The 27371-nt window shown below is 36.5% G+C and overlaps 2 protein-coding genes across 2 annotated transcripts in view; both read left to right on the forward strand.

Annotated features, from left to right (window-relative positions):
* Window positions 1-1283: 1283 nt before the first annotated feature.
* Window positions 1284-14643, forward strand: LOC113111895 (post-GPI attachment to proteins factor 3). The gene is made up of 8 exons (XM_026277085.1): window positions 1284-1712; window positions 2851-2948; window positions 3067-3219; window positions 6341-6403; window positions 6542-6603; window positions 6699-6835; window positions 7159-7363; window positions 9526-14643. The coding sequence occupies exons 1-8, from the start codon at window positions 1532-1534 to the stop codon at window positions 9587-9589; spliced, it is 963 nt and encodes a 320-aa protein (XP_026132870.1). The 5' UTR covers window positions 1284-1531; the 3' UTR covers window positions 9590-14643.
* A 3952-nt stretch (window positions 14644-18595) lies between these two features.
* The window catches only part of LOC113111896 (receptor tyrosine-protein kinase erbB-2-like), a 32141-nt gene continuing 23365 nt past the window's right edge, over window positions 18596-27371 (forward strand). Inside the window, exon 1 of the mRNA XM_026277086.1 lies at window positions 18596-18864. Within this exon, the coding sequence (XP_026132871.1) occupies window positions 18786-18864 (79 nt within the window). The 5' untranslated portion in view covers window positions 18596-18785. The remainder of the gene's footprint in view (window positions 18865-27371) is intronic.

Below are 27371 nucleotides of genomic sequence, written 5' to 3' on the forward strand. Positions count from 1 at the left end.
TTTATATATGTTTAATATAACACAAGATAGTTATAAGAAAACAGTATTGCCATAGAGAGTTGGTTTGATATTTAAAATATTGATAGGCATTGATATGATCAAATATTTTATTATTTTTCTTGCCCTGGTTTCTGTCAAAACATTAATATTTGATTTGTATTTGACTGATTTGTACAGTTTGCAATAAAGCATTGTTCTTGTTGTCTGATTATATTAATCTGCTTTAAATGATAAATTATAATACATTGTTACGAGGAGTACAAAAACAGGATATATTTGAAGTGCATTGCCACACTATTACTGTGCATGTTCTGCAACGTTTTTTTGGTATGCATGGAATATGTTTCTGCTATAGTACATTTGCACATATTTTGATTTTGGGCTTATTTGGTGTCATTAAGCACATAAAAAGTTTGACATATTTTCTTATACAGAAATATAATATTTATTTTAAGGTTGTTCAACATGAGGTGTCCTTTCCACGATCCTTTCTTGTGAAAAGAAGTTTTCAAAGATTGCAACCCATATGCTAAGAAAGAGCATTGTTCTGCTATGAAGAAACAATACTGCTATCATCCATCATTTTTCCATTACATTTGTTCTATTTATGAGGGCTTGAAGGCAGTATGAATGTATACATCCACTAGGAAATTCATTTTAAATGCTCCTGCAGTGTGACAAATGTCTGTTTAAAATGCAAATGTTGTGTGTAGTCTCTGTTCATTTAAGATTATAAAGTGCAACCAACCAGCAGTACTGGGTAATTAATTTAATTACTGTTCCCTTGAAAAAGTAAAGTAAGGGATTACTCTTATTTTTTCTGTCATTTAATTTCAGTTACTCGGGATGTAATTGTATTAAATACTGTTTAAACCGTAGAACAAATCTATATGAAACAATAGTGGATTTAAAGTGAAAATGTAACATCTAATGTTAAAATGTATGGTTTTACATGTAACCTTCTCCCTTTAAATACTTTGGCCAGTTCAGTTAAAAAAGTAATTGAGCAATTCAATTCTTTGAAAAACTAGTTAGTTCAGTAATCTGATTACACTGTTGAAGATGTAATAAGATGCACTGTACTTTACCAAGCGCTGCCAAACAATAGGTAGCTAGTAATTTTTTTTCAGCAGAGATACACAATACTATATATTCGATATATAAACAGTTTTTGCATTTATAATAAAGACAGTTTAAAATAACGTAATACTTAGCAATTGGCTTATTCATTCATTCAATTGTGTGTGTTTGTGTGGAAAGAGAAAGCGAGATACGTGCGCATGCGCGCTACGTACATTTACACTTCCGGGTTTTTTGAAATGTATCATTTCGCTTGTGATGTATCGATGAAACTTGTTGCCCGGGCAGAGAATAAAGAGGCGCCTGGCTGTAATTAAAGCGACACTTTGTTTAAATGCAAAAGAAACAGCGGCGGTGAATACTGTCATGCTGTGCGAATGAGACTCTCACTGGACTCGCTCTGATGGACTGATGTTGCTCTGTTGTGCCTCATGACCGGACGAACAGCAGCATGACGCGCCTGATGTTTCTAGCGGCCGCGGTGCTTCTTCTGTCCGCTCCTGCGAGCGCCTCTCAGGGGGACAAAGAGCCCGTCTATCGCGACTGCGTCAAACAATGCGTCCGGACCAACTGCACAGGGGCCCGACTGCGCGGATTCCAGTCCTCTCAGCCTCCATACATGGCACTCACTGGTACTGTACTAACCTATTTGTGCTAGAAACACTACTAACCTAGTATATCATTATGCAAACTGATTTATTTCACAGCTGGCAATAGAGAATATGACCTAATATTATTATCAAATAAATTATTAGGAGAACAAATTTTTTATTTTATTTTAATTTTGATGTACATAGGCTATTAACGAGTATTTATAAAAATTAAGACAAAAATGCAAAGACCTGCACACAAACTTTTTTGTTTATACACTGACATTCATTGTAAAAATATCAACATTATATATTAAATTGATGTCATACATCACTTGCCATAATAACAGCATTGTTTCTTTAAGGTCTTGTTCCTTAAATTTTATCATGAACATTGAACTTTTTTTTTTTTTTTTTTTGGCGTAATATAGTAATTCATTCCGTTTTTGTTTGAAGCAGGCCTGGATGCCATGTTAAATGAATACAGCAATCACTTGATGTGTCATGCTATATACAATTTTATTACATCACCTTGCCATGGTACCATAACAGTACTTTAATATATATATTTAAAGCATTACTTAAACAAAACCCAAGCCCTGCTGAAAAAAGTTCTGAAAGAAAAATTCTCAAAAAAAAAAATCCTTTCTTACAGTATCTGACTTGGCTTGTTTGGTTTGGTGGTTTTAGAGGGGTTTTGGTCACTTTTCAGATTTGGGGAACAGCTGGCCAACCTGCTAAACCAGCTAAACACCAGATACTGGTTAAACCAGCTGACCACCATAGATTGGTTTCACAATGTCACATATGGAAGGATGAAATAATGAATATTCTGGCTTTAGTATCAATGAAACTAAATTGACAGCATTTGTGACTCATCCTTTGTGTTCGAACAGAGGTAAAATTGAGCCATTTTCACTGTAGATTCTCTAAAAACAACTTTAAAAAGTGCATTGAAAGATATTGGACTCCTGTTTGCAGTTTTTCTTTTACTTTCCTTTCTTACAAACAAATAATGAAATTTGTATAGAAATTCACACGTAGACACAACATATATTTAAGCATAAATTCTTTTAATTCTGTGTGAGATTTGGTTAGTATTATAGGTATATTTGCTTTATCAGTGTCAATTAATTTCATAATTTTTGCAATCGATTGTTTGAAATCTGTGATCTTTCAGGCTGGACATGTCGTGATGACTGCAGATATCAGTGCATGTGGACCACCGTGGGTCTGTACCAGGCGGAGGGCTACAGCATACCACAGTTTCATGGGAAGGTTAGTCTTAAACAATGGGGAAAAAGAGACATATTGTAATGAGCATCATCACTTTAGACATTGATGTATTTTCAAACCTGATTCTACATCTTTTTTTTCTATTACTGATTTTGTGTAGTGGCCGTTTGCTCGTTTCCTGTGTTTTGAGGAGCCTGCGTCTGCGCTGGCGTCTCTGCTCAACGGTCTGGCTTGCCTGCTGATGCTGCTGAGATACCGCAGCGCCGTCCCTCGACAGAGCCCCATGTACCATACCATCACCGCCTTCTCACTGGTGAGACAGTGTCTGTCTGCTGTAGTACTGACAACCATTCTTATTCATAACTAGTGTTCTCTTTAAAAAAACAAAAATGCTAGTTTACTTGCAGAGTTGTGGCATATAGCACAAGTTGCCTCATAGGACATTAACTGGCTGTATTAAATGTAACAAGCAGAACAGCTCAATTAAGATTGTTATATTCAAAAAAAATTTTTTCGTGTTTTGAGGTCATGAGTGATTTTTGCAGTGCAGAGGGAGCAAGTGTGCATGGGATTGATTAAGAGAAGCTCTGACTAGGGAAATTTTGTAGAAGTTCAAGCCTAATAGTTCATAGAGGCTTAATGCAAGATAACAGATAAATGTTAAATGAAGAACAAAACAAAACAAAACAGCAGGCCAATATTGCAGACAATTATGCTTAATTAACTGAGAGAAGTATAAATCATGTTTAAGTATGATTAATCGTGCAGCCCTAATACGATTGTACACACACACACACACACACACACATATATATATAATATTTATAATGTTTCTTGCTATTGCAATGTTCTCACTAATTGCACACAAGCAGGGTAATCACAATGGACCACAAAACCAGTCTTAAGTGTAATTTTTTCAAAATTCAGATTTATAAATGATCTGAAAGCTGACTAAATAAGCTTTCCATTGATGTATGTTTTTTTTGTCCGAGATACAACTATTTGAAAATCTGGAATATGAGGGTGCAAAAAAATCTAAATATTGAGAAAATCACCTTTAAATTGTCCAAATTAAGTTCTTAGCAATGTATATTACTAATCACAAATTAAGTTTTTATATATTTACGGTAGGAAATTTACAAAATATATTCAAAGAACATGATCTTTACTTAAAGGGGGGGTGAAATGCTATCTCATGCATACTGAGTTTTTTACACTGTTAAATAGTTGGATTCCCATGCTAAACATGGACAAAGTTTCAAAAATTAAGTTGTACGTTTGAAGGAGTATTTTTTGTTCCAAAAATACCTCTTCCGGTTTGTCACAAGTTTTGGAAAGTTTTTTTCGAGTATGGCTCTGTGTGACATTAGATGGAGCGGAATTTCCTTATATGGGTGCTAAGGGCACTTCTCCCGGAAGAGCGTGCGCTCCCGTATAGCAGCGCACTGAGAGCACAGACATTCACTGATCAGAGCGAGAGCAAAATGTCACAAAAGGAGTGTGTTTTTGGTTGCCAGGGCAAGACAACCCTGCACAGATTACCAAAAAAAAAGACAGTGAATGGAGTTTATTTTTACAGAGCATCAACGGAGTTGTGCAAGTGTTTTTGTTTGTTCCCTGCATTTCGAAGATGCTTGTTTTACAAACAAGGCCCAGTTTGATGCCGGATTTGCACATCGTTTATTTCTTAAGTATAATGCAGTCCCAATGAAAAAGGGTCACGATCGTGTGTTGGAACCGCAGGCGGTGAGTAAAACTGCTTCAAATATCTCTGTGTTGTTAACTTAGCTATCGGTGCGTAAGCACGTCAAGTAAACAACATGCGATGTTGTCATCAAACTGCACTTTCCACATGTACAGCTTAAAAAAATAAAATAATAAATAAATAAAAAAAGATGACATAAAGTGGAACTTAGTCATTTCCCAAAACGGCTAAGCAAATATATACAGTTTCAGTACATACCACATAGAGACTTTGTTGCTGATGCTGCTCTTGTTAAATTTCAGCCTCTGGATCTGATTCTGGATCATAAATATACGGCTGAATCTGACTGTTAGCCATGGTTTGTTTTGGATGATGTTTTTTCACTCACGGTAATGTCACAGCTTCCAAACGCTCTCAACGCAAAAGCCTACTCGCGCTCGTGATTCTTTAGCTCCGCCCACACGTCACACGCCTACAGCCGCTCGTACAGACTATCTTTCTCTTATAAATATAATAAAACTAAATACTTTTTGGAGTTATGAATGTACTGAGTACTACTGCAGTACTACTGTATAGGTACTCAAGATTAACAGGATATTGAGTGAAAACGAGCATTTCACACCTCCCCCCCCCCCTAATATCCTTATGATTCTTGGCATAAAAGATAAAACAATAATTTTGACCCATTTAATGTATTTTTGGCTATTCCTAAAAATATACCCCAGTGACTTAAGACTGGTTTTGTGGTCCAGGATCACATTTGTTCTTCTGCGTTGGATCAATTAATAGGTCATAATGACTTAAATTAAATTAAATGTATGCATTTAGCAGAAGCTTTTATCCAAAGTGACTTACAGTGCATTCAGGCTATCAATTTTTACCGATCATGTGTTCCCAGGGAATCAAACCCCCAACCTTGCGCTAGCTTGCTTGCTAACGCAATGCTCTTCCAGTTGAGCTACAGGAACACTAATAATAAACACTTAATTATCTGGCCTCATGTCAACATCAGTAACTTCGTGGGCAGTGCTTTGACATCATCCTGGCTCGTGGACCTTTCCCGTTCAGTTGTGTCTCATAGAGTTGGACTTGTAACCAGAAGGTTGTGGGTTCGAGTCTCAGGTCCGACATCCAGCACTCTCTCCACCCTCAATACCATAACTGAGTTGAGACCCTTGAGCAAGGCACCGAACCCCCAACTGCTCCCTGGGTGCCACAGCATTGCCTGCCCACTAATCTGGGTGTCTTCACGGTTTGTATGTGTTCACACACAAATTCAGAATATGGGTCACACGTCACTTCACTTTCACTTTCAACATTCTGAAATCATGCTGGATCACATGATCGTCAGTTTTGTTCATAGCATTTCATAGCAAAAAGTTACAAACTACATACTAAGACATTCAGCCGGCAGCCATAACACCCTGCAGGCCAAAACTGGTCGCCTACTGAAACTAAGCAGGGTTGAGCCTGGTCAGTACCTGGATGGGAGACCTCCTGGGAAAACTAGGTTGCTCCTGGAAGAGGAGCTAGTGAGACCAACAGGGGGTCATCTGTGTGGGTCCCATCATCCAGGTGGATGCTGCACACTGGTGGGGGATGAGGAGACCCCCCTCCCCCCCACACACACATACAATGTAAATTGCTTTGAGTGCTTAGAAAAGCGCTATATAAATGTAATTAAGTGTAAATGTAGTTTGTGCTCAAACACATTTGCATCTCTCTGCAGGTTTCCCTGAATGCATGGTTCTGGTCGACAGTGTTTCACACGAGAGACACCTATCTAACAGAGGTAACCTTTCAACCGATAATTCAGAGACAAATTCTAAACATTTTCTTATGTAGTTCTTGGATAAAGAGGAATGATTGTCATGGCAAAAAAAAATGTGACATCAAAATTGTTGATCGAGATTTTCTCTTTGTTTTATAGAAGATGGACTACTTCTGTGCATCAGCAGTCATTCTTTACTCGATCTACTTGTGCTGTGTCAGGTACGTGAACAGGAAATCCTCATAAATTGACCATATATAGTGCTTGTTAAATGTTGTTTATGGTGATGATTTGGGGATTAATATTTGTGTTTCAGGACATTGGGCTTGCGTAGGCCTGCAATCTCCAGTATGATGGGAGCTCTGCTCATTCTGGCCTTCACGTCTCATGTGTCTTATCTGACCTTTGTCAGTTTTGACTATGGGTACAACATGACTGCCAATGCCACCATAGGTAAGAGTTGTGAATATAGCAGTGTGTTTACACACAGTGCCTATGATAATCTGATAATGTGTAAGTTCATGTCAAAATGCCCTAAAAGTTGCTGTATTTACAGTATGAGTATGATTGTATTTACTTAATATTTTTTTAATTCATGTATTTATTTTAATCAGTTTCTGGGTTTCTTATTGTGTAAATTGCATGCATTATTTCAGATAAAAACTGAATTGGTTTCAAAGTCTACTGCAAAAATAAGTCTGACTCTAGAGTTGAATGTCCAATTTTCTAAATCCATCAGATTGTTCCTAATCTGATCTTGGTCATCTCTGTTACAGGCATGATAAACCTGTTGTGGTGGTTGTGCTGGTGTTGGCTGAACCGCAGGATTTTGCCGTACTGGTGGAAGTGTGGGATGGTGGTGCTCTTACTGCATGGCCTTGCCTTGCTGGAGCTGCTGGATTTCCCTCCTCTCTTCTGGGTCCTAGACGCTCATGCCGTCTGGCACCTCAGCACCGTGCCCGTCCACTTCCTCTTTTACAGGTACACATGCACTATATATTTCTATATCTTGTGTCTGCAGCATGTAAATTGGACATATTAATTTAGTTTTTTAGTTTTTACATATTTCTCAATACTTGGGATACATTTTCAAAACTCTTCACACAGTTCTTGTTACTAATTTTCAGCTTGGCACAGCAGGACATTTCACGTCCAAACTGCATTAAAATAATCAAAACACTTTTGTTTCAAATCAGTTCCTTCTGACATAACACATAGCAAGGATTGTCACCAAATAAACACACTTTGTCGCTCAATAAAACAATGACTAACATGTAGCATTATACAGTGTTTTCTTTTGAAAATTCCTTTATAAAACAAGAATGACAGCTCTTTGCTGTTTAGAATTCAGTTTGTTACATGGCCCATGTTTACATTGCAGAACAAAACTATGCTAAAGTTGTCTCCTTTTGTGTAGATAGGCACAAAATTGAAAAAATGAATAATTTTAATATTAAATATTTAGATTTGAAATATATTTAATTACTTTAGAAATGTGAATTCATGCTATATGAAAAATATATATACACACATACTGTGGCCATGAATTGAGATTACTTTCCCTCTTTTGTTTAAATCATGGCTACGATATACTAATTCGTTCCTCAAACAAGGGAAAGAATTAATACAATGCTGCCACGATTTCAATAAAATGAGTGAACAAATTGGAATAATTTAGTTCCTTGTGGGAACGAGTTCATAAAGGGTTACTTTTAACCCTTAATTTTGCCATTAATCACTTACCCCCATGTCATTCCAAACCCATAAAAGCTTTGTTTGTCTTCGGAACACAATTTAAGATATTTTGGATGAAAACCAGGAGGCTTATGACTATCCCATTGATTGGCAAGTAAATTACACTGTCAAGGTCTAGAAAAGTATGAAAGACATCGTCAGAACAGTCCATCTGCCTTCAGTGGTTCAATCTGAATTTTATGAAAGCAACAAGAATACTTTTTGAACGCGAAGAAAACAAAAAATAATGACTTTATTCAACAATTCATCTCCAACGCTGCCTGCATTCAGAGTAAGTTCTCCAGAATGGTACTATGATGAATAAAGTTGTTATTTTTGTTTTCTTCACGTATAAAAAGTATTCTCGTTGTTTCATAAAATTCAGATTGAACCACTGAAGCCAGATGGACTTTTCTGATGATTTATTTTATACTTTTCTGGATCTTGAGAGTATAAAGCCCCTTTCAAACTGCACGTTTGAAACTCAGGAATGAACTCGGAAAATTGCCGGAACATTGCCGGGTCGCCTTCTGTGTGAAAGCAAACACGTCCCGGAATTGATCCCGGGTCGGGGACCTAGTAACATTGCCGGGTTCAGTCCCGGAACGAGCGATGTGTGAACTAAAGCCTGAACTAATGCCGTAAATGCTTTGTCGTAGTGATCACGTTATCACTTGACTTTTTTACCAGGTGTTTTGAAGGCAGATCAACGTTTGGGACAAAAAAATATGGGCAAACTGTAATGAAGCAGAGATCAGTTAGTTCCTAACTTTCTGCGTTGAAGCTGAGATCGTTCGCCAGCTCAAGTGAAATTAATGTGCCTAGTGTTTTCGACTCATACATTACACATCACGTCTTGATGTCCGGTTAATCACAGGCAGTGTGAAAGTGCTAAATCTAGCTACCAGTGAACAATTACCGGGACACATTACCTGTGTATTTTCCGGAATCACAGTGTGAAAGTTTCTTGGCAGTCAATACGACAGTCACAAGCCTCCCGGTTTTCATCCAAAATATCTCAAAATTGTGTTCTGAAGATGAAAGAAGCTTTTGCAGGTTTGGAATGACTCGAGGATAAGTGATTAATGACAAAATTTTCATTTTGGGATGGAGTATTCTTTAATTTGTGGCCACATTATTACATTTTTCTACCACGTGTCATGTGCAAGGTTCCATAGAAATAGAAATTCTGGCACTTGTATTAAAAACTGAAATTTGAATATGATAAATTGGTGTAGGATTTAATTTTAAACCATTTTCCTTAAGAAATTGCTGTTAAATTTCAAATGATTACATAAATAGCATATAACCCATGAAATAAACATGACATTTTTAAATAGAAATCGTCTTTTACAACGTAAAAAAATATTTTGACATTTGTATGTTTTCCTTGCTTTTTTCTCTTATAGTTTTCTGATAGATGACAGCCTTCACCTCCTCAACACAGAGAAGCCTGGAGTGAAACTGGACTAGGAGGAAACCGTCTCAGAACCTCAACCCCTCCTCTGATATCCTTCCCATGTGGGCAAGTGCGAGCCGGACTGAGCCATGTCTCAACCGCAGTGGCTTCCGGCACATGTCCTGGGGCTGAAGTTCAGAATATCATTGTTTTCTTTGTTTTTACAGTTTATTTTTACCATAACTTTTTATTTTTGCATTGTACAGAAAGGGTTGTTGTTTGGGCTGATTTTAAAGATGTGCCACTGTACTGTAGTAGAAACCTGATAGATGTTTGCATTCACTTGAGCTTTGCCTTCAATTAAGAAGTGAATCAGCCTTTATCATCACAGCACTCTTTTAAAAAGGTGCACTGAATAATAACCATCTTTGCAGATGAATATCTTCACATAAGTTGTTCATATCTCCCATTCATATCCGTCTACATTTGTGGTGCTTGATTTAGTGTCCCTGAAGTGAATATATCTCAGAGATATAAGTAGATTGAGCTTTAGTTTTAAACACCCGTTCACTATAAGCGTGCTGAACGTCAAGAGGGGTTATGAGAGAGCAGTGTGCTCGGTTTCTGAGACCTATGGCGGTTACCTCACTAGGGTCAACACCAGTGGCTACCAGCAGAGGGAACGCTTCCATACTGCGGGAAGTCACTTTTCGTTCGCTGTTCTGTGAATTCCCATCATAGATTTGTAATGGATTGAATGCTTTGTTGTTGTAGCAGTACATAATCAAGTTACCCATTTTTCCATAGCCATCACTCACTTTAAAAACTGTATATAGAAATAGTCCACACACAAATGAAAATTAGAGTTGAAAATTAATATAAGGAAAAGTTTAGTAGAATGTTCATATAATAAAAATAAAAGGTGATCATTGACCGACAAGCTTTAAAAATGACAAAAAGTACCATTATATGTGCTCTATAGGCCTATTCACATCAAGAACGATAACTATGAAGTTTGAAAATGTTCTAATTCTGTTAGAATAAGGAAGTTTCCATCATTATAACAATGATGACACAGGAATGATATCATTGGAATCACTTTCATTTGTTTTGATGAAAACATTGACGGCCAATCAGAATTCATCTTGCTTTAAAGCGCTCAAGCATTTTATTGAAAATCAAGTTTTTAATGTTGTTTACATGTCTATCAGGTGTTTTTTATATGCCAAACCATGTGCAAACTCATCAGTCAACACCATTGCAGATCATTTTTTCCTTAAAACTGCGGTGTACCAAAGAAAAATGCAGTCAAAAACATGTAACCAATCCAGTCATCTTGTGGCTTTTTATATTATTATAAAAGCTGTTTTTACCTAAAGATGTAGATTTTAGAATGTAGCTGTCTAAGACGGTGAACAGGAGTGTGGTTTGTGTAACATTAGCGACATTTTATTAACTGTTTGATCATGTAGTCGGATCATAGGCTAATGATATATACTGTTACATGTCTGATGTTTTAGAATGATATGCATAAAATGCATTACCATTCTGATACAGTGTCTTATAAACGGCCCTGTATAATTCATTCTTCCTCCTCTTCTGTGGAATCAGTTTTTGGTTCAGACATATGGCCGAATTAATCCAATATCACTACTGGCCATCGTTTAGCATTTAGAACTTCAGTTAATTGAGTAAAAGTAGAACAGGTATTCAAAAATCATGTGATTGAGTGGAGGTGGGGTCTAATTTGCATATTCTCGGATCCGCATATATTAAATGAGATAAAGGTAGAGTTATGTTCAAGACATTTTAAGTTATGAAGAGAAAATATTTCATGTTATCATTATAGTTATATTTCTTGGTGTGAACAGACCTTATTTCAAGTCTCTGGACCAGATTTACTAACAGCTTGTGTCAGCGCAAACCATCTTTTTGGTGTTTACATAGTACTGTCAGGATTTACTTAAGACGCACAGTGACAAATTAGCACTGAAAAGGCGTGGATGCAGTTATTTTTACACCTTAACTTATTTAATATGCATTTGGATGAGTTTCCCTTTCAGACGCAAAATTGATGGGTGGAAAGTATTCAAATAAATCAAGCAACACGATTTACTAACAATTGCGCTCGTCAAGTTACTGGTATTTGTGCAATTATTTAACACTCCAAAAAGATTGTCTTCAATTATTTTGTGCTTAAAAATGGCTGCAATTGTTGTTGCAAGGAGGAGCCCTCGCAGAGAAGGGAGAGGAGTTTTTTTCCACACATTAATTTATTTGGAATTCCAGAAGAAAATGTTGTCATACATATCGTTTGCAAAGCCATGTTATTTTTTATTTTCTTCAGGAAATTAAAGACAACTTGGAATCCTCAACTAGGAGTCCCACAATACCAGCTCTATCAAATCTTCTTGCAACCCTTAATTTTTTGGCCTATGCTTCTTTTCAACGTACCGTGGCTTCTTTATTTCTTTATTCGTTATTTGTGACTTCACTAATTTGCGCTGCACTTGGTATATTCCGTTGGTCGATGTGTAAATTAGATGATGTGTCTGTTTTCTGTCATTTGCGCATTGTTAGTTAATCACCCACAGAAATTTTCACACCCATCTGCGCTGTTTTGAAATTGCGCTAACACTTTAATTTTCCCTGTTTAGTAAAACCAAAAATTAAAACGTTATTTATCAATAATATTCTACTCAATCTCTTGTCACATGACATGGAAAGTATGATGATAAATGGTGCTTTTACTTTTGGTCACTCTGTGCTTCCATTTCATAGAAAAATACAGCATGAACATTCTGCTAAACTTCTCCTTTTGCATTCCATGAAGGAAAATCTTGAGTAAATGATATTTGGGTCAACTATTAATTTAACGACTCTACTTGGAATGTCTAGTATCAGCACCACAGAGCTACTCATTGCCTGAATATAAATATAAAATACTGAATTGATTCTTATGACATAAAGAGTTAAAGAGTGGCATGATATGTGATAGCTAAGAACTTAATTTTCCTTTTGACTAGGATTTTATATAGCATGTTTTTTTTTCTCTGTTGCTGCTTTATCTTTGGTTTTAACTTCCTTGAACCTTTTGTATATCTGATCACTTTGCGCTTTATTTTGATGTCATTTCCGTTTGATTATTTTCACCAAGAATGCCTTTGCAGTGAAAATATTACAGAGAATTGAGTTTCCACAGAAGGTAATGGAAAAGGGATAAAAAAAAGGATTTGTGTGTGTGTGCGCGTGTGTGTTTAGTTTGTGCAATTTGAGCCGGTAGTGCATCACATTTACACACATTTATTACTATAGCAACCTGACAGCTACCACAGCTTATATCTTTATTAATGTTACTAAGCCCTTTCTCTTCAGAACGCTTGTATTTCTTTGCCTTACATTTTTTAATCTTTTTATTGTTCATACAAGGCTTCTCCATGTGCGAGTATTCACAAATATCTCACCATCCACAAACTCTTATTCACTTGTGCCAGAATATTTCTTGTTTAATTTGAAAGCGAATCCACACTTTTACAGATTCTAGAGTTATTGTGACTTGAGCCAAAATTATATTTGATTGCCTGATATGTCTTTGCTCCATATCATCACTTGTGCACTTTATGTGTGTGTGTGTGTGTGTGTGTGTGTGTGAGAACAAGAGTGCAAGCATGATCAGCCTGGAGGGTAAATATAGCCATTTAGAAAGGCTAAAAGCGGTGTAGAGGGGGAGGGGGCAACAAGGGTATCCAGAACGGTGATGGCGTGGGCCGCTGATCAGACTCAACAATTCACTGCATCTGTCTATTGAGAGTCTTAATGAGCAGAAAGTCAATACTACAGTATTTATATAGCTATGAGGGAGTTTAACCACTAACTACAACTTTTTAAGCTTGTTAATTTAAAACTGTGATCAAACTGAAGAAGTGACCGATATTTCTAATGTGGCGTACATCTGAGTTCAGTGGATTATAGAAAAACGAAAATAAAGTGGGACTTGGTTCTGTTTTTTGGTTGTTGATTGGAATTTGAGATGTGGGTATTGCATTCAACAGTGGAGGCAGATAAATATGAGCTTGGGGTTTAATCGTACTATTATAATAACATTTTCTTCGAAGGTCCATTTTAAAAAAAAATGTAGACGTATGCATGGATTAATATTCATAACACAATCTATAACATGCATTTGAAAAACAGATAGGATGACTTTACAAATTATGCTTTAAAGGAAACTTATATACAGCTCTATAACCAGCATCTGTGGCAAGATGTCCATTACCACAGAAAATGCAACAAATTTCCAAGAGAAATTTCGACATGTAGTATGGTTTGTAAAAACTAAAACATGATGGAAATGTTGATGAAAAATCCCCATAGAGTAGTTGGACTTTTACAATTGACATCTATGGGGTCTCATTGTGCCAAATGCATTTCAAAATATCTAACTCTCGACACAAATTTTGTCTTTGTTTATACAAATTGAGGAAGGAGATAATTTTATTTTTATTTATTTATTTTTTTTGCTTTGGTGATTGACAGATGCTTCTTGAATATTCCAGAAAGTTAATACAATATAACTTTTTCATGGATCACCTGTACTAACTTATTGCTTTTCACCTTCCCTTTTTCTTTGTTTTTAAAGCAGAATGCATCAAAGCATCAAATTAAAACTGTAAAATAACCTGCATGCTGAATGTATACTTGACCGTTTTTTTCATGTTTGAAAACATGAAACTTAAAAGAAAGGGAATGAGATTTACTGTATGCCTGGACTGGAAAATGGTTGTTTTCTGAAGAGCATTTCTTTATTTCTTTTTTGACACTGTTGTCTGTATGTAATGTAACAGAAGGCCAAACACCAGAGGTGACTTCTGGGTATTCTAATTGTTAATGTCCCACAGGATTTCCCTCTTCTTCAGTGGCCAGTTTGACTGTGGCCATCCACAGGCTCAACAAAGACTTGCCCTGTGTATCTCTCTTACCAACAATTTCTCTTCTCACTCTATCTGTCCCTTTCTCTTGCTCTCTTTCTTTGTCTTGGTATTGTATTGCACCTTTCTCCACCAATTGTACACAGGTCCAAATGTGTATAAAGAAACCTCAAAGAAATGAATAAACTGTTGTATATTAACTCTTTTACTGGTTCTTTTACAGAAACTCTTTGGTTGCCAATATTTTTCAAAATATCTTCTCTTTTGTGCTAAGACGAAGAAAGAAACAACGTGTATGAGTAAATTGTGACAATTTTCATTTTTGGGTGAATTACCTCCTTACCATTATTGTCCCGCTAGAAAAGGACTTGGATTCTATTATTATATGGTATTCCCTGCTGTGTGCTCTACTGTATGCTGCAAATTTTGTCAACTTAGCAAAAATAATATTAGTGCAAAAATAATATGGTATATGACATTCTGAGCCTGATGGCCTACTAAAGGAGAATTATAAAGGTGTTTTTCTCATAATCTAGAAACAGCTTTGGTATTAACAAAGTCCCAGTGAGTACATGAAATATTTAGCTATTTGATCACCAGGGAAGTCGTGGCCTAGAGGTTAGAGAGTTTGACTCCTAACCCTAGGGTTGTGGGTTTGAATCTTGGGCTGGCAATACCATGACTGAGGTGCCCTTGAGCAAGGCACCAAACCCCCAACTGCTCCCTGGGCACTGCAGCATAAATGGCTGCCCACTGCTCCAGGTGTGTGTTCATTGCTGTGTGTGTGTGGACTTTGGATGGGTTAAAGGCAGAGCACGAATTCTGAGTATGGGTCACCATACTTGGCTGAATGTCACTTTCACTTTCATATTGAATAAGGTTTACTTAAAAGAAGGCATGCAGGTGACACAATGCTGGATAGTTCTGAATGAAAGAGGTGTATTCTTCCTCCAACTCTTTTTGCCAGTGCCTCCATCTCAGACTCTGAGCCTGGGGTACAAACATGCTCACTATCAATGTGAGAAAAACAGAAACTTTTGGCAATGCATGCCATTCTCTGGAATTGTGCCCAAGTCTATTGACTTTTGAGCCATTTGTAGAGATAACAAAAAAACTCCCCAGATAGCAGTTTGTGAAGAAAAAAAAGAAAAAAACTGAGTTTAATACCCGTCTCGAGAGCCTTTGCCGGTCCCACTCCACTCTCCTTACCTGATTCTTTCCTGCCTGCTCTCTACTATACTAACAAGAAAAGGTCCAAAAATATAACTTTAAAGAAAGAGTTGAAACACCACAAAATGGACTAAATTCGTGAATGAAAATCTGCATGTTTGTAATAAACTAATTCATAATTAAGATTTTCAACTTCAAACTGATACTTTAGTTGTGTGGATTACTGTCATGATTTATCAGCTGTTTGGACTTTCATTCTGATGACATCCATTCACTGCAGATGATTAACCTTCCTGCAAACTTCAGTTACAACAATTAAAATTCAACTTTAAGCTTTTCAAAGCTATTCCAAACCTTCAGACAAGGCTTTCACAAGCCAACTTCAAAGTTCGTCTGCGAACTGTACTTATGTAGTTTCATTGTATAATTGTTTCGTAATTGTTCACATTTTGTTAAAGGGGGGGTGAAATGCTCGTTTTCACTCAATATCCTGTTAATCTTGAGTACCTATAGAGTAGTACTGCATCCTTCATAACTCCAAAAAGTCTTTAGTTTTATTATATTCATAAGAGAAAGATAGTCTGTACCGATTTTTCCCGGAAAAACACGACCGGCTGGAGGCGTGACGTGTGGGCGGAGCTAAAGAATCACGAGCGCCAGTAGGCTTTTGCGTTGAGAGCGTTTGGAAGCTTGAGGACAAAACCAACCAAAACAAACCATCGCTAACAGTCAGATTCAGCGTATATTTGTGATCCAGAATCAGATCCAGAGGCTGAAATTTAACAAGAGCAGCATCAGCAACAACAACAAGTCTCTATGTGGTATGTACTGAAACTGTATATATTTGCTTAGCGGTTTTGGAAAATGACTAAGTTCCACTTTGTCGTCTTTTTTTTTTTTTTAAGCTGTACATGTGGAAAGTGCAGTTTGATGACAACATCGCATGTTGTTTACTTGATGTGCTTACGCGCCGATAGCTAAGTTAACAACACAGAGATATTTGAAGCAGTTTTACTCACCGCATGCGGTTCCAACACACGATCATGACCCTTTTTCGTTGGGACTGCATTATCCTTAAGAAATAAACTATGTGCAAATCCGGCGTCAAACTGGGCCTTGTTTGTAAAACAAGCATCTTCGAAATGCAGGGAACAAACAAAAACACTTGCACAACTCTGTTGATGCTCTGTAAAAATAAACTCCATCCACTGGTCCCTTAATGCTGTTTCTCTTTTGGTAATCTGTGCAGGGTTGTCTTGCCCTGGCAACCAAAAACACACTCCTTTTGTGACATTTCGCGACGCTCTAGCTCTGATCAGTGAATGTCTGTTGTGCTCTCAGTGCTGTGCTATACGGGAGCGCGCGCTCTTCCGGTAGACGTGCCCTCAGGACCCATATAAGGAAATTCCGCTCCATCTAACGTCACACAGAGCCATACTCGAAAAAAACTTTCCGAAACTTGTGACAAAACGGAAGGAGTATTTTTGGAACAGAAATACTCATTCAAACGTACAACTTAATTTTTTTAAACTTTGTCCATGTTTAGCATGGGAATCCAACTCTTTAACAGTGTAAAAAACTCAGTATGCATGAAATAGCATTTCACCCCCCCCCCTTTAAAAAAAAAACTAGGCCTATATCCTTTTTATTTACTAATAGGTTCCTATTGTTCCAACTTACCCCATATAGTAAACAACATGACCCGCACGTGTCTCCACGCTCAAAACAATGGACTTTAGGAGAAACTCGCCCGCACTCCCCCCACTCACCATCATGAACAGCACTGTAACAGTGGAGTCATTCAGGTTCTTGGGCACAACCATCTCTCAGGACCTTAAGTGGGACATAGACTCCATTGCTAAAAAGGCTCAGCAGAGGTTGTACTTCCTTCGCCAGCTGAGGAAATTTAACCTGCCACAGGAGCTCAGCCATCACTGAGTCTGTGCTGTGTTCATAACTGTCTGGTTTGGTTCAGCTACCAAATCAGTGCCCGTACATATTATTTGTAAACATTTAAATTATGATATAAACAGTATTTCAACCGACAGTTTAAATTTGTATTACATGTGTTTTTTACTGTCCCAATTAACCTGAACATGTTAGATAAATTAAATTAAATTAAATTTAAGTTAATAAAAAGATAATACATTGCTTAATATGACACATTATTTTATTTTACAAAAATAAATGTCAATAAACTGTTAGCTGAAGATAGATAAAGAAGAATAGAAATGAGGGAATATTATGTTTTTTTTAAGTGCACTTACTAAACATACAAATATGAAAGCATGTGTTACACAAATACAACATGAGCATGCAAATATGAAAGCATGTGTTAAACACACACATACACACAGTTGGATACAAAAAGTACACACACAGGAACAGGCATAACATTCTTTCAAAAAAAAAAAAATTGTGTTGGTGGAATAGATTTATTTGTATTTAATACAGTTTACCAAAAGTGACCCAATTTTGCTGACTTCACCCTATCTGGACATTCATTTAAACAATGACAAATTTTTCCTTCTACACTTCTTCTTCTGTAGATTATTTAATTATTTATTTTTCTGTTTTTCTTATAGCCTATTAGTATTATATTCCATTTCTACTGTGTTATTCCTGTATGTTTGCTCTATGTCCGTACTTTCTTCTGCACTGGAAGCTTCAGTCGTAAAGTCAGATACCTCCTCCTTAATAAAATCTATTCTGATTCTGATTCAGTGAACAGTATATATTTTTTCTAGGGCTGGAAATGCTTTTTGGTTATCAAGACTTTGAATGTAAATAGGAGAAATATTAACTTCAAAGTCAAAAAGTAAAAAAATATGACAGCTAGCGTTGGTCTTGCCCTTGTTAAAACTGCTCCCGACTCCATAATTGGACTTCATGAATGTTGCAGTAGAGCCGCTGTACTGCTGGAGTCAATCTGTACTGCCACTCCTCCGCGGGAGCGCGCGTATTATGGCACACACACACGCACACACACACACACACTGACTGGAGAGTCAGGCGCACTCCCTCCTGCCAGGAAGTTGTTGGTATTCGGGAAATAACAAAGAGACGAAACCAGGTATTTTAAACGCATCGAAACTACACGAGGGTGGTCCGTGTAACGTATACGGGGTTCTGGTATGAACTGGAGGACTATTAACTAATGGAGGACTAATCGATGGAGGCGGACAGAAGTTTTGGGCTCGTCTGGGTCCTGCTGCTGCTGTTGGGTATTACAGCCACTTCAGGGAGAGAAGGTAGGTCATCTCCACACATTCCCACATGATCCCCAAACTCCCGTATGGTATTACATACCACGTTAATGTGAAGTGACGGACCAGATAGAGAGTTTAACACCGACAACAGCAGCTGAACACATTCTTGTGCAGAAACTCAAGTGGTTGACACCCCATTTACTCGGTTAAATTCGCGACGCGACCGGCGCGCGGGGCCCACTGCATTTTTACGGGACTGTTTCGAGCGTTTGGTTTTGCCACTTTTAATGTTGACGAAATGTGAACCATACGTTGTTTTTATTATAGTAAACAGCTTTACCATTTAAACCTGTATTCGTGTACCTAATTTGGACTAATATAATGTGGATAAATTCAGAAAATCCCATCGGAAAGTTTTTTTTTTCTCACACCGTTGGCGCATTAATCGTAGGTGAAGTATGTCACACAAACTTGATTTGCAACTTCTGCATGACAATAGCGCTGAAACCTGACAGCCCAGAGTTCAGAAGTTTAACAGGCACAACTCCTGATATCTTAGTAAAAATACATAAAAAAAGAGTTTTTAAATGTAATATTAATGACACCAAAATGTGATTCAAAATGTACTACACCCACAACTGTAATAATATGCATCAATCAGACAGTATTAACATTTAACTGGGTCATGATCACAGAACAACAACAAAAACGATAATGACTATGATGCACATGTTGTTATTTAAATACATATTTCATAATATAAAGCATGAATTGGGTCATGAATGCAGGACGACAACAACATAATAATAATAATATGATGATGATGATAATAATATTAATAATATAAGGCAGTTTCAGATATATAATGAGTAATAACCATTCACATGGGACTATAAGTGAGAGAATTACATGATGCTACCATGGAACATGCTCAAAAACACTATACATGAAACATGTTATTTATTATGCATGTTATTAATTTAGTACCAATCCAAAACACCATTGTACCATAGTAATAATATTGTGTTATTATTATATAACATTTGATATATAGGCCTAAAATATGGCAGACACATCAGTATGTAAAACGGTGGACTCAGTGATCTCACAGATTTACAAAATTGTGTTCAACATTTAATTGCTGTTATATTCCAGGGTAAGGGTTTTTTTTTTTTTTTTTTGCATAACACACACACACACACACACACACACAAAATCACTATGTCGTATACAATAATTAGTTTTTGTTCAGGTTTGCAAATTTATACAATTTCTTTTCACTGTTCTGTGTGTACAGTGCATGCACTTATTTGGAGGAAGAATTCATGTTCTTAGAAAATCAAACACTTCTTCCTGCTCGCCGAATGAAGTTATTCCAAAGGTCGTTTCTCTCAAAGTTCTGTGTAACTGTCAGCATCAGATTACACACGTAGCAAAACGAATGTGTCTGAGTGTTTGATGTTTTCATGTCCCCTAAATATTTTCAGCAAACAGTCTGTTGTCTTAAGCATTCTTGATGCTCTCATATTGTCAACAGCCTGGAGGTGCATTCAGTCTTGTTGACAAACAGGATCCATAACCAAAGGCATTGAGACATTTGCATGGGACATTGTTGACATGGGACCTCTATAATGTGACTGCATCTCCCATTCTCAAAACTAATCAAGATCAGTCCCTGCCAGTTTTGCCATCTGACTCTCTATGTGCATAAGTACATGTCATGTGTCCAAATAGTAAACTAACAGTCATTTCATTGCTGTGCTCAGTGGGCTTGTCTTTGTTATCAGTGGGTGCGGGTGTGCAAAGCTGTCTTAGATATGCTTTACATGTTTCATTGTTGAGTGTTTCGGAGCTGGTAATGGTTGCTTTTAGCAATGCTGTTAGGTGAAAGTGTCACCACACGTTTGCAGGTCCTCAGTCTCACATGGAGTATGGACATTTAGTATCAGAGTAGAGGCCTATTCACATCAAAGATAACAACTACAGCTAAAAAGTTTTAATAACTGTTCTAATTCTCTGAGAATAGAGACGTCCACACCACAGTTATAATGATAACAATAACTTGAACATTCTTGGTGGGAATATCCATCTCATCTGCTCGATGAATTGAAGGATACAATGGTAATAACATTAACAGGGACCCTATGACATTTAGTTTTCAGTGACAACAACATTTTATGGGGATTGATATTGTTTTAGAATATGCCTATTATAGAGGTAGGTTATATTATTGGCAAAGAATAAAGAGTTGTGATTAGCTTGCTAAGTTAACCATTTCTTGTATTTTGCTTGTTCACTCTAGCTAGACTATAGTTTTCCATAGCAAACCAAAATATCCCCTTTCCTTTACCTCAAGAAACCGTAGCTAAAGGTAAGCAGGTAATCAACAACAACGTACAATTTCACTCTGTATCACAACATTTACCAATCTTCCTATCACCATTAGCGTGTGTATCGGTGTGTGTGTGTGGGCGGCAGGGTGCATAGCGAGTTCAGACCAAACTGGAGTAACGACGAGACGAGATGAATCCTCCAGTTACTTGCAGCGCTCTGAAAGCTGCTAGTTCACACCAATGCAACGAGACGGTGCGGTGCATCATCTTGATAGCACAATGACTCTTTGTACTTCTGTCCAACTTCTGACTTTTCAGCTATTTTTTGTTGCTGGATATATATCATTTGTTGCGTCTAAATATGAATGAGGATACGGTTGTTGAAAAATCAAATTGTTATTGTTGTTCTTATTATCATTTAGGGGGGCTTAGGAACATTTTGGGATAGCTTCAGCCCCCCTAAAATAGGCCTAATGACGTTTAACTTTTGTTACAGGTTCCCCAGTGGTTCTTAACTAAGGTGGCCTTAGCTTAACTTTCAAGGGGGCCTTAAGATAACTTGAAATTATTTAAAATAAGACAAATTAAGAAATAAGATAAGGTTAAACAACTATACTGTAGATCAATAGATTTCTTTATTTTAATATACTGCCTCAACAATTGTTTTTTTTCTATGAAAAATCAGCATTCACATTAAAGATATTCATTATAACCGGTTAACTGTGAACCGAGAATTTTTGGTCGATTAATACAATCACTTAAATGGTTTAAAATGTTTTTTTTTTTCAGTCATTTATTAAAATATTTAAAAAAGTTTGCTACATGGTTAAAATACGCAACACATAGCATATATAGCAAAAACCGTTGCGTATGAGTCACATTTTATTATTTCATTCAGAAATATGCCTAATGCTGACACAAAATGTTTATAAACATTATAATAAACACTGTAAACATAGCTAGGCTATATATTAGTTCTCCTTACTCAACAACAAAACCTTAAAAAAATAACAGTAGCCTATTTAGAAAAGAACAAGAATTAAAAATGTAAGAAGCTATAAACGACAAGCCAAAACAAATTAATTTAGGCTAAAATGAAACTGAAACCAATGTTGGGTCTCTCATTCGATACAAAATCAAATGTTTCCGTATTCTCAATGTATTTGAATACCAAAATATTATTTATTATGTAGCCTACTTCAATCTCCAATATATATAATTTTTTTTCATATGTTTGACTGACTGTATTTTATTTTGCTAATGAACAGCATTATTGTCAAGGAATATTAATTTTCCTGTCTTGTCAGCCAATATACAGTGCAAGCACAAATGCGGCTGCACACACTGTATACCATTTCATATTAATGCGAAACAGAAATTATGAGCATGAAATGTTGTAGTTTTGTCATCAGTTAAGTCATGAAGTTTTAACAAAGGCGATTAAAACCTAAATATGTAAATATTTGTTATATGTAAATCAGATTTAAGAAGTTTTCCAAACTGTTCGAGAGTACCACAGCACTGTTTCCCTCATATAACATACCCGATTCAACTGCCCAGCCTATTAGTAAAGACTTTAATACCTGAAGGGGATCAAAAATGTGTAGAGTTCTGAGAAAATATGATGCTTATAGGATCTGTGTCATGTTCAGCTACAGCAGCTCTTGAAGTAATAGCAGCAACAACAACAAAAAAACGTATAACCCAACTGCTGTGATGTCTTTTAATCAAAGAACAAAATAAAAAACAGGAAATCAATAACTTTTTAAAATGTTGGGTGGAATTAATCGCCATTAATTACAGAAAAATGGGTGATTTATCTGTTGTTGTTGTTTTATTGATTGACAGCACTACTCTGAACGCATTTGACTTTTTGTCTTTTGTGGAACAGAAAAGAAGATGTTTAGCAGAATGTTCAAGCTGCTCTTTACAATACAATGAAAGTGAATGGTAAATACAGGCTGGTAAGCTACAAAAATGACAAAAAAGCACCATAAAAGTGTCTAAATCTGGAGATGTAATCATTATGGCAGGATCCTGAAAATTAGTGTGATGTGTAATTACAGGATTACTTTATTTGTTTTTATTTGTCTTTATAGAACTCCCATGGACATTCCAAGACAGTTTACAGTCAATATAGACACTCAAGAATGAACCTGGGTAATACTACTGTTATGGACCAGTAATGGAGAATGGTCCCCCAGATGCTTTGGATCAAAAATAATTTCTTCAGTTTTCTTAGTGTTAACAATGAGATGATGGTCTTCACACCACTGTACAAAGTTTTTACATTTACATTTAGTCATTTAGCAGATGCTTTTATCCAAAGCGACTTACAAATGAGGACAATGGAAGCAATCATATATAAGTGCTATAACAAGTCTCAGTTAGCTTAAACACAGTACATGGCTTTTAATTAATATAATAAATAAAAAGAAAACAGATAGAATAAAAAAAGAATAGAGAAAGCTAGTGTTAGAGGTCTGTATATATATATATATATATATATATATATATATATATATATATATATATATATATATATATATATATATATATATATATATATATATATATATATATATATATATATATATATATATTAGATTTGTGAAAAAAAGAGGGGGGGGGGGTGTTTAGAAACATTTTAATTCATAAAAATAAATCATGAGAACATGAACTAAATGAAGTCATGTGCTAATTAGCATATTTATGTCGAAGTGCGTAGTATTGTATTGCCTCCCTATGCTCACATACTGCAATTTAATTTAATTCTCAATAAAACTGTTTTTATTACTATATTTTAATTTTTCTTTTTTCAGACAACGGAATTAATATTATAATAACTGAAACGTGATCCATTAAGACTACATAACCAGCTCTCAAACATTAATTTACACTAATGAAATCAAATACCCATATGATAAAGTCAGTGGTTCTGCTGTGACTGATGTCGGCTATACTGTACTTGCTTGTAAAATAGAGCTAGAAGCAACAGAATATCTTTTTTTTTTTAACTGAAAGTGCTGTTCCTCTCTGCACTCGCTGAACACAACAGAAGCAGAGAGAGAGGCTAGCGCTAGGAAAAAGACCCTTGCGCTCGTGCGGCAGCACCAGGGAGTCTTAGAGACTAAATAATGATTGCCCAAAAAATCGTTAGATTTGTCGCTAGTCACTTTTTTTGTGAAAAAAAGTCACCAAGTTAGCAACTCCACTGCCCAGCAGACCGGCTTCAACCGTCTCGCAAGAGTTGATAGGCTACTCGTGAGGTGTAACCAAACAGATAGCGCCGTGGGCGGGACATTGAGAAAGTCTGACTCTGCAGAGTGGTAAATACAGAGAGGCTGTGCGGCAGACCCAGCCAAAGTAGCGCATTTTAAAATAAAATTGACTTTAATCAAACAACGGATCCGTGATGAGTTTTGTGACCCGTCTCGCCACTAGTGTAGTAGCACTGATCACTTTGAGGGGGGATAAATTTATCCCCACCTGGGGATAAAAATAATTAAGCAGAGGCAGGGATACATTGACCAGAAAGGGGGAACTCCCATGTATATATATATATATATATATATATATATATACACACACATATATATATTATAAATAAATTAATAATTTATTATTCTTATTATTATTTATTTTATTTTTTTTACCTCCAAAAGAAAACTATAAATGTCCATATACATAAGTCCTAAGAAGGCAGTGTCTTTAGAAAACTTAACAATAAAAGTGGTGGGATAACTACTCGTACAATCATTTGTATATAATGTAAACAAAATAGGAGCACTCACACATCCTTGTGGAACACCTGTATTCACAACTTTAGACTCAGATAATGCCTGATTCACTCTGACCTGCTGGGTCTTAGTGATACCACTTCATGATGTATGGATTCACAGACATCTGCCTAAGTTTACTGAGAAGGATGTGTGGCTGCAGAGGGTTAAAGGCAGAGCTGAAGTCCACAAACAGCAGTCTAGCATAGGCCTTGTTTTTTTTTTTTAAGATGTTGTAAAATACAGTGTGTTATAGTTAATAAAGCATTGTCTGTTCCCCGATTGTCTTTGTAGGCAAAATGATACAGATCTAGCTGTCCCTTTATGTTTGACTTCAACTTCCCCACCATTAACTTTTCCAGATATTTAATTATAGTAGAAGTCAGGCTACTGGTCTATAATTATTATTTTCCAGAGGAGTATTATTGCCTTTTTCCAGAGAGATGAAACTGTATATGAATCAACAGACCTTTGAAAGACAGGGACCCAGGCTGATGTGATCCGCTGCGCATGTCTTCAAAAGGAAAGCTGAGACCCCATCAGGGCCAGTTGCCTTATTAATGTTTGCTCTTTTAAAAAGTCTTGTGACTTCCCTGGGACTTATGGTGTTAATGACATTGTCCCGTTCTATCGAGAAGTCACGTGACTCAAACCTACTATAGAAATAATTCAAATAATTTGCCATAATATTATCATCTGTTGTGTGCAGTGTTTTTCTGGTGGGAATCATATTAGTTATAGATTTCATGGGAGCCCACGGTTTCTTTGTAATATTTACATGAAATGCAACAAACAAAGACATGCTTTTAAGGAGACACCACCGGTAAATACAGTATATATTTATTACACATCTGATATTAGGCTATTACATAAATACTATCCCTCACTTTTGATTTTCCCTTTCCCTCCAAAGTAATCACAAAAATAATCTATTAGACATTTCCAATACATTTGAATTGTGGATGTTACCTATAAATACAGATCAAATACAAAAGTACTTAAGCTCCATTAGACTGTCGACTATCACAGTAAATTGTTGATGCATATACTTTGATGACTTTATACTTTTAAAGATCACTATGTTTTCTATACCCATAAATATAAGTATTGAATGTTGCAACATTTTTAGACTTTAAAGAGCTTGAACATTAAAGCGGCAGATGGCATAACTGCAACAAATGCTTAGAATAAACAGAATGTTATTATCTGTTGATGTAGACACTTGCATAGTTATTGTTATAGTTATGGTATGAACACTGGAGGAACCTTTTCCATAGATCCTAGAACTATTGGCGGAAGTTCCCGCTTTTTGGTGTGTTAAGCTCACGCTTCAAAGTAGGGTCTAAAACAGTTCTATGGGAACCTCCAGTGATGTAAGTGCATGCTGATTGGCCAAACACATATGAAACACTGGCTACCTAGCATTTTTAAAAAGCCATGTAAAAATATTTACTCCATGAGCATGGAAAACAGCAATAATGGCTTGTACCTGTTGTCCACAGTGTTGTGTTCTTTTCTCAGCCTCCATGATAACACTGCTAGTTGCCACAGGAGATTTAGTCAGATTTTCACGCTCATTTAATCACATCAGTTGTGAAAGTGAAAGTCGTGACATTTGCCAAGTATGGTAACCCATATTTGGAATTGGTGCTCTGCATTTAACCCATTCAAGTGCACACACACAGCAGCAGTGAGAAGTGAACACACCGTGAACACACACCCAGAGCAGTGGACAGCTATATATCCAGCACCCAGGGATCAACTGGGGGTTCAGTGCCTTGCTCAATGGCAGTTTAGCCATGTGTATTCAGGGTGGAAGAGAGTGCTGTTCATTCACTCCTTCCCACATACAACTCCTGCCAGCACAGAGACTCGAACCTGCGGCCTTTGGTTAACTAGTCCAAGTCTCTAACCATTAGGCCACAGCTGCTCCTGGGCCTAATGGTTAATTGTGCATTTACATTCCATCTCTGTTATCACGAAACCAACGACACACAGATTTTTGATGTATTTACATTCACAGCTTCATGTGACTATAGTCTCTTTAGAAGCTCAAAACCTATAACTAGATTAATATTGAAACTTCAAAAATCCCTTTACCGAAAGGGTTTTACTGTGCAAACTGAACTGTTAAAGCATTGCTAATATCAAAACCCTATAAAAAAAATCTAGATAATCCAGTTGAACTCATTAATGCACTTTCGACTATGGTGCAAGCAATAAAGAATGGTGTAACTGTGGCTTTGCTTACCTGCGGGAAGGTTTCTATAAGTTAAGTATGTGCAAGTTCATTCTCCTGTCAGGAATGCTTGCATGCTTTACTCCAGCATATGCATGCGTGCATCCCATATGTATTAGGTATGCATGTAGCAGTGTGTCAGAACAGACTAATATACACTTCACAAACACAGAGACACAAGGTCTGGTCCAAATCCTG

Source organism: Carassius auratus, chromosome 12 (genome assembly GCF_003368295.1).
Source record: "Carassius auratus strain Wakin chromosome 12, ASM336829v1, whole genome shotgun sequence".
Taxonomy (NCBI): Eukaryota; Metazoa; Chordata; class Actinopteri; order Cypriniformes; family Cyprinidae; genus Carassius; species Carassius auratus.

Excerpts from the sequence above, each read along its gene's own strand:
- LOC113111895 (XM_026277085.1), top strand. The coding sequence starts at position 1,532 with ATGACGCGCCTGATGTTTCTAGCGGCCGCGGTGCTTCTTCTGTCCGCT. Across the intron at positions 1,713-2,850 it reads TCCATACATGGCACTCACTG|GCTGGACATGTCGTGATGAC; the intron begins GTACTGTACTAA and ends GTGATCTTTCAG. Across the intron at positions 6,604-6,698 it reads ATCTACTTGTGCTGTGTCAG|GACATTGGGCTTGCGTAGGC; the intron begins GTACGTGAACAG and ends TTTGTGTTTCAG.